General features: G+C 41.5%; 1 protein-coding gene across 1 annotated transcript in view; it reads right to left on the reverse strand.

Annotated features, from left to right (window-relative positions):
* LOC140952684 (uncharacterized) overlaps window positions 1–5,685 on the reverse strand; it is a 6,518-nt gene extending 833 nt beyond the window's left edge. The window contains exons 1-2 of the mRNA XM_073402128.1: window positions 5,554–5,685; window positions 1–3,524 (exon numbers count right to left, since the gene is read on the reverse strand). The exon at window positions 1–3,524 is cut by the window's left edge and continues 833 nt beyond it. Of these exons, the coding sequence (XP_073258229.1) occupies window positions 1–3,494 (3,494 nt within the window). The 5' untranslated portion in view covers window positions 3,495–3,524; window positions 5,554–5,685. The remainder of the gene's footprint in view (window positions 3,525–5,553) is intronic.
* Between the last annotated feature and the right edge of the window lie 3,242 nt (window positions 5,686–8,927).

Raw genomic sequence — 8,927 nt, forward strand, 5'->3', positions numbered from 1 at the left:
TACGTACGTGCGACGTCAACATGGTCGGGTCCAAGCTTTTTCAATTGTATGGACAGGGCACGTTCATAATACTCCTTAGCCTGTTGATGGTCACCCAAGTCGTGATGTAGGGTACCCATGTTATGGTACGTAAGTGCGACGTCAACATGGTCGGGTCCAAGCTTTTTCAATTGTATGGACAGGGCACGTTCATAATACTCCTTAGCCTGTTGATGGTCACCCAAGTGTTTCTGTAGGGTACCCATGTTATGGTACGTAAGTGCGACGTCAACATGGTCGGGTCCAAGCTTTTTCAGGCGTATGGACAGGGCACGTTCATAATACTCCTTAGCCTGTTGATGGTTACCCAAGTGTTTCTGTAGGGTACCCATGTTCTGGTACGTAAGTGCGACGTCAACATGGTCGGGTCCAAGCTTTTTCAATTGTATGGACAGGGCACGTTCATAATACTCCTTAGCCTGTTGATGGTCACCCAAGTAGTGATGTAGGGTACCCATGATATGGTACGTAAGTGCGACGTCAACATGATCGGGTCCAAGCTTTTTCAATTTTATGGACAGGGCACGTTCATAATACTCCTTAGCCTGCTGATGGTCACCCAAGTCTTTCTGTAGGGTACCCATGATATGGTACGTAAGTGCGACGTCAACATGGTCGGGTCCAAGCTTTTTCAGGCGTATGGACAGGGCACGTTCATAATACTCCTTAGCCTGTTGATGGTTACCCAAGTGTTTCTGTAGGGTACCCATGTTATGGTACGTAAGTGCGACGTCAACATGGTCGGGTCCAAGCTTTTTCAGGCGTATGGACAGGGCACGTTCATAATACTCCTTAGCCTGTTGATGGTTACCCAAGTGTTTCTGTAGGGTACCCATGTTCTGGTACGTAAGTGCGACGTCAACATGGTCGGGTTCAAGCTTTTTCAATTGTATGGACAGGGCACGTTCATAATACTCCTTAGCCTGTTGATGGTCACCCAAATCGTGATGTAAGGTACCCATGTTATGGTACGTAAGTGCGACGTCAACATGATCGGGTCCAAGCTTTCTCAATTGCATGGACAGGCCACGTTCAAAGTACTCCTTAGCCTGTTGATGGTCACCCAAGTCTTTCTGTAGGGTACCTATGTTATGGTACGTAAGTGCGAAATCAACATGGTCGGGTCCAAGCTTTTTCAGGCGTATGGACAGGGCACGTTCATAATACTCCTTAGCCTGTTGATGGTCACCCAAGTCGCGATGTAGGATACCCATGCTATGGTTTATTGCCACCTCTTCTAAGTGATCAGGCAGTGTCTTGTTCTCTTTGTCTTCGCTGAGTTTTAAAGCTACACTGAAATAGTCCATTGCTGATTGGTACTCACTATTGGAATGGCAAACACAACCAAGCTCGAGAAAGTCAAACATAGTTATACATAATTCTTCAATAGTGATTTTGATAAAACCGGATTTCTCTGTAGTAAAGAAAATATTTTTAGTTTCGGCAATTAGAGTTCTCAAGTGTGGAACAATATGCCTACTTTCACACACAGAATCTTTACTTTGCAGGATCTTTGGTATTGCTTCGTTTATAAACTTACTAAATGACTCCACCGCAACACAAACAACTCGGACATGTTCATCAGCTTGGTGCATTTCTTCTTTAACTAAATTCTTGACGATAGTGTATACTACATTATGCAAACGAATGTTGACATCATCCTCATTTTCGATTAACAGCAAGGAGGACCCTTGGATCTGAATGCCTATTTCCTCTTGATTCAACTCTCTATCAGCATTTACAACGTAAGTGGTCAACAGGTGTAGCCTTACTGGCTCTGGTGCACAAAAAGCAAGAAAAGTGAAAACATGCTTCATTATTTTATTAGAAACAATTTCCGCTTTAATGGCTATCCTAATCGCTTCTGTCATAGAGTCTGGGTAGATATTGTTTACTTTGGTAAGTTCTTCTTCAGTACGTTCACGCATCCCTTTTTCTAGTTTTTTCAAGTACCCTTCCCAGCCAAAGTCTGGATTGGTATTTCGTACCTTTCTCACGTAAATTCCTGCGCTGGCTAGTGCAAGTGGCTGGTAATCCAAAGCGCGTGCTACCTTTTTCCCCATACCATCGTCTGTGATTCCAGTGAGCTGGAAGAGAAGGTCGGCAGCATCAGTGTCGTTCATGCCTTTGCTTATGGAAAGGTGGGAGGTGAATGGACTCTCAGGAGGGATACAGGAACAATCCTGCGTTGTGATTAGCAGCTGGCCTTTGCTCCAATGCTCATTTCCACGTTTAGGGAAAAACTGACCCATTCTAGCCAGATTAGTGACATTGTCAATCACCAAGAACCAAGATGAGTAAAGGTGAATTTTGGTCGTAATCAAATCTTTGATAATGGCTACCTTCTCTTCAATATTTAAATCTTTAGAGTTTTCGGTGGCAGTTATAGTGTACGCGGGACAGCTTATTTTTCTTGCCAGTGATAAGTATGACGCTAAAAGTGATTCTAAGTTTTCAGCATTTAAAGTCATGACAAATGACGGAGCACTCGTGTCTTTCCGTGCTTCTTTGTAGATATTTTCAGCAACCAGTCCAGCTAGCTGGGATTTGCCACTCCCGGGATTACCTGTAATATAACAATAACTTAAATTGTTCTCGCTAGCCTTTCTTAACTTTAATAGCTTCTGTGTTACTTTAGCAACATCACAGTCGCGACATGCAATCACATGGGGAGGTCTGGGTGAAAGGACGCAAAATGGTTCTACTTCACGTAGTAGTTGTTCTTCAAAGGCCTTGCGCTGTTCTTCCGTAGTTTTAAGCCTCTCTTTGTTTTCTTGAAGCTCTACTTCCTTATCCTGAAGCTCGGCATGTTTCTCTTGCAACTTATTTTTTTCTTCCCGAAGTGCCGCATCTTTCTCCTGCAATTTAGTATCTTTGTCTTGAAGTTCGGCGTCTTTCGTCTGAAGGTCTTGAGTAAGTTTCTGATTACTTGTCTTCACATTATACAACTCATCGGTTGGAAAACTTTTCTGCTTACTTACAGCTTGGATATTAGAAGTAGACAGGCCAAGAGCTCGAAATGCTGTCTCAACTTTTCCAACAGTGACACTGAAGTCTGCATTTGAGAGCTGACCTTCTGTCATATGAGCGAAGCCTTCATTTCGAAACTTTCTGAGATCATCAACATTGGTTCTGAACAGTGGACTCAGACCATGTCCGATAGAATCAGAATACAGGATGGCATAAAAGAGCATAGTACAGTCCCATTCTGTTCTGTCTCCATTTATCATCGTTGCTAACAATCGGGCATGTTTTCTTTGATTAGCAGGAGATTCGCCGTTTTTGAAGTCCAATCCATTTTGAGGCGTGTCTTTCCATTCTCCATACGTTGCCTTGTAACGATTGTCCCATTCCTGCTTGAACAGTGATCTTAAAGCTGGTGGCAGTATATCAGTGGCTATGTGGCAAATCCGGAAGTAGTTAAGCTGCTCTTCTGAGTACATTTTAGCCGCCATTCGGTTACGGAGGGAAAAAAGTCTTGAAACCTGTTAAAAAAAAAAAACAACAATTTAGCTACGCCGAACAGTATAACGGAAACCAGAGTACTCATGGTCGGGGGTAGAAGCGGAATCATTTGAATCTTGATATCATTCATGATTTCTGTCGTTTTCGCCTCAATGATTCATGATTCCTACAAGAATTCAGATTGATGATTCACGAAGACTTCTGATCACCTATTGACTTAGTCACGTTTTGTATTCTTTGGTGTTCAAACTTCTGCTTCATTCAGACTTGGTATCATCATTCGTTTTGTTTTGGCATGGAGATTTTTTGTAACTGAACATTAAGCACAAGGTTATTGGAGAAACAAGCGGACTGTCAGCCCCGAATGCACGAATTATATAGGGGGGTCCGGGGGCATGTTCCCCCAGAAAAAAATTTTGAAAACTGGACTCTCGTAAACGCCACATCCTACGTTCCCTGGGATCGAACGAAATTAATCCATACGTGTATTTTGTTGAGCTTTTCACAGAGTCTCGTTGTTCATGATTCCCGAGCCGAAGTACAAAGATTCATGATTCCCAAGTTTTTAAAACAAAGATTCATGATTCTTACATGTTTTGTAACTATGATTCATTATTCATGATTCCGCTTCCACCCCCGATCATGGGCAAAATTATAGTTTCTCTGATTAGGCGAGATGACTAGAGTCACTCTTTTTCGCACAGTAAACAAATCCTTAAAGACAATGTGTATATTTTGATAAGAAATACAACACACAAACTGCGGTAATAAACATGAAAAGCAGTGAGAGATTTTTGGTATTTTAACTTTAATAATGGAGCTGCATACTGCAAGTATCTTCAATTAATTAGACTGCGATTTACGAAAACATACCATTCATGCAGCCCGTCTTTTGTCCAAAGATCCTTCAAATGTTTAAACGCGTTGAGCAATTAAGTTCGCAAAATAAACGCGGCTAATCACAAACAGATTGGAATGAGACGAGAAAACAAAACTGAGACAAGCCGCTTATATTTCGCTGCTCGGTTACTAACCAAGCATGACCCATTAGGACGGCCCGGGGGGAGGTTAGTCCCTTTAATGGCCAAGGGTGGGAGGCTCCGTCCGGAAGGGCTACCTTCTTCAAACGTCAGGCACGTAAAAGGGTAGGGATTTCACTAGTTTAGACATGTAAAACTATAGCAACATCTCTCATTGCGGGAGGTAAAGGACCTAAACTTTTTATGGCTGTGAAAAAGTCAAGAAAATTCATGGTTTAGTTATTTATTCATATTTAAAAATACAGAGCATTTACAGTGGAAATGTCAAAGGCGTACCATTTATTACTGAATAGAAGGGTATACGAAAGGGTACATGGTACATAGAAGCTATAAGGTAAGGGGATAAGCAGATTGAATGCAGATAAACAAATTATGGCAAATATTCCCTAGGTTTTAAGGGAGCAATTATTTGAAACAACCCGGCTGCCCTCAAATATAAGAAACATATTAAGTTCGTATAAAATGTTTTAGAATAAAGTCAAACTGTATGTGATTTTACTCCCGGCTTAAAAAGAAATAGTTTTTCATAGACAGTTTCTTGAAACAGGAATTCGAAGAATGCTATGCTTTACATCCGTTTAGAATACAGCGGAGATCATCTAAAAGCTCAACAATTCTTGCTTGATCTCCTCTCTTGTAATTATGTAATAGGTTATGTGTATGAATGTATGGTGAATAAAGGTACCTATTTCTTCAAAAGGGGTTGGACTTAGGGAGGAGCCTTCCCTTATAAAACTTGTTGAGTGGCCCCCCGGGGTCAGAAGCTTTCAAGGAAATAGGACTGAGAGATTGTTCGCCATCTAAAGAAAACCAAAAGAGGCCTTTCTCACGATAACCTGGTAAGATCGCCCTTAGCCTAATATCTACGGCCAACGCTTTGTATAGGATAACGAAGAGTTTTCGTACTTCAAACTTCCTCACGCAGAGCCCATGGCACTGATGCGATGCAGCGCTAAAGATTACGCGCATACGGTATTAATTTTGCTATTCTAATGTTTTTATACTTTACCGATTGTATGTTTAAGGTCCTCCTCAACAGAAAAGGAAATGCTGTCGATGAAAGATGAAATGTAACGAAGTGAATCGGATCGGTGTTCAGCAAAATGAATATTCAACTACAGTGTTTGCTTCGTTTAGCACTTTTCACTCGTGATTGCCGAGGGCTTAGACGTAATTGACACCCATCCCACGCACGATCAGGCGATCTTGGAATCACGCGATAACCTGATAAATGCAGCCTTAGTTTCATTTACGGTTAATTTGTTGTTAGTGTCTGCTGTTATATTCACCCATATTTTAAAGTCAACTCTTCGTCTCTTCCAAGTAAAAATAATTCATGTTCAGTGTTTTGATATTTTGTCACAGTTAATATGAAAATCACTTTAGAGCTAAACGTGACCCGTCTTAAATTTTTGGAATCAGTCCAGCTTTGTCCTTTCAAATCGAGTCTAGAGTCCTTCTCAGCGTAGACTAGAGCAAAACGCGCGAGACACGCAAATGACCACGAGCGTGACTCAATGCGCGAGACGGGGAAAGGCCCGAAAAAAAGAGAGGATTACCGCAAAGCCAGAGAGAATGGTCTTACACTGTCTAGTGATTTTTTGGCGTGAAACTTACGCTGTGTACAGTAAATGACCGGCAGTCCTATATATATTCTCAGTAAATTTGTCAAACCGCAAAAATCGAGCTAATCTAAACTTTCATATGTCGATTAAGAATAGAGGGTGGAAGCTGAATAACTGCTGATGCTAAAAACTATAGACCTGTGTCTCTAACATCCCTCACATCTAAAGTCATGGAACATATACATGTAGTATCCTACCACATATCACGACACCTTTCTACAAATCGCATTGTCTCTCAGCATCAGCATAGTTTTCAGCGGGGTCTGTCATGTGAGACTCAACTCAGATCATCACCGTCATACACAGATGGGCATCAGTCCTAAACGTCCATGGTTCAGTCGATGCTGTAATTCTAGACTTTGCGAAAGCTTTCGATTCCGTTCCCCATGAACGGCTTTTACTTAAGGCTGACTACTACAGATATCGTAGAAAGGCCAACATCCGGCTTCAACTGGGTGTAGTCCACGATTTGTGGTTAATGGATCTGCTTCTTCGTGGTCGCCTGTAGTTTTCGGAGTGCCTCAGGGAAGCTTACTGAGACCCATTCCCTTTTTGATGATTATGAACGACCTAGCTACCAATATCACACCTAGCATTAAGCTCTTCGCTACGACTGTGTTCTTTACCGTCCAATTCATTCCGTTGGCGATCATGTTGCTCTCCAGCGAGACCTCGATCAACTAGAGAAGTAGGCCTCGAAATGGCAGATGAAATTTGTTCCTACAAAATGTTTTGTGATGGCCATTACTTTGAAGATTTCTCCGTTCCAGTTTAGTTACTTCCTATGTAATGTACAGCTTGACGGTGCTTGCCACCAAAAGTACTTCGGCGGCTATATGACATGTACGTTAAGTTCGCAATTGCAGTACTAGTGTGACAAAGCAAAAGAGAAGGCCATGAGAGTCTTAGGGATCCTTCAAAGGAATCTCTCATTGTGCGGTCGATCTGTAAAGGAACGCTCATACCCATCCTTATTTAGTGCGTCCGATTGTTGAATACGCCACGGTTGCTTGGTCTCCATGGCCAGACACAAAGAAAGGTATTAACGGTATTGAATCCGTTCAACGCCGCGCAGCACGTTTGTTAACAATTATTACAGCCGCTATAGTAGCGTTTCATCAATGCTTACTGATTTGAATTGGCCTTCTCTGCAGTCAATGCGAAGGATATGCCACGCGATCTTGTGTGTTTTCTAAAATACATGGCATGGAGGTCAAGTCAACATCTCCCTTCCCAATGATTTCATCTCCGTGCGTGTGTATGACAGTACAAGGGCCAGTCACGACTTTAAGATCAGACTCCTATCCTCTTCAGTTGACGCTTACATGCACCTTTTTTTTTTTGTAAGATCAATCCTCGTATGGAACGCGTTGTCAGCTGACGTTGTTAGTTCTTAGCCCGGGGGGGGGGAGGGGTACTCCCGCGAATTTTGGATAGGGGTGTGCCGCGAAGGTTCGTGAACCCTAACCCTATTTAAGGACTAAGAAAGCGAAAACTGATACCCTTTTGAAGGCCCAAAGCCGAGAACTGACACCCTATTCAAGGAAAAAACAAAATTATTAATAGCATGAAAAAGAAAACTATTTCTTCTCTGTAACATTGGATGTATAGCATCAAGCATAAAATACTGGAATAAGCCTAGTTTAAAAAAAATCTTCGTTTAGGCGGGCGTTTTCGCACTCTAGTATTAGATAATACAATTAAGCTACCCTATCCAAGGACCACACCAGGGACACAGAAACAAAAGGGTCAAAAAAGATACCCTATTTAAGGACCGAGAACCTCAAAAACCATACCCTATTCCGCGGCACGTACCCATATGTCCCATATATGGGAGTACCCCCCCCCCCCCGGGTTCTTAGTCATACCAAGAGCCATAATGGCTCTTGGTCATACCCAGAATTCATCAGAAGAGAGTCTACTAATTTAACATAATAATGTAATTTACATCGGTGTTTTTCATTTGTTCTGATACCATGTAACTGAGCGAACGCTCATTGCCGGATTAGCATTATTTGTAACGCTAGTGACAATTACCATGATTAAAGGTTAAAGGTAAACTACAGATCTTCTCGTTACCGTTTGTTCGTCAAACATTTGGACAGAAAGATTGCTGTAAAACATTTCTTAGGGGTTATAGCGCTGATGTTTACAAAAAATATTAGATCGTATTTTCATCCTTTAATGGCACATATCCAGGAGAAAAATCCATTCTTTGATGGCAGTGCGCCATTAGCAGTTCCCTTCATGACTCCCTGGATCTTGGACAACATTAAGTGCTTGCTTCCCTTGATTTAGAACTAAACATTACCTAAGACCCTAAATTATTTTTTTCCTTGTTAGATTACTTCCAGATTTCGGATCACAGAGCGGTCAGTTTAAAGTTAGTTCGATAACGTTTTTAAAAAATGAAAATAAAAAATTGCTTATACAGGAGAACGGTGTTGAAAAATCCTCCCACTACGTCATAACTCACTGCAACAGGTGCCAGTGAAATACAATAGAACCTCGATTTCACGAACCTCTATATAACAAGGTCTTCAATATATTCTTTACTCCAGTAATAAGAAAATCTATGAATAAGTGTCTCGATATTACGAAACGTCGTTTTCGCGAAAAAATTTGGGTAGGCTAAAGAAAGGAAACGCGCGACTTACATTTGGCCATTTCGGTCAAATCGAGAAAGGCGGGAAATCTTGCGAACACAAGATACAAAAATGTATTTCTAAAATAAGTAATAAGTGATATAAAATAGCTC

Source organism: Porites lutea, chromosome 11 (genome assembly GCF_958299795.1).
Source record: "Porites lutea chromosome 11, jaPorLute2.1, whole genome shotgun sequence".
Classification (NCBI taxonomy): domain Eukaryota; kingdom Metazoa; phylum Cnidaria; class Anthozoa; order Scleractinia; family Poritidae; genus Porites; species Porites lutea.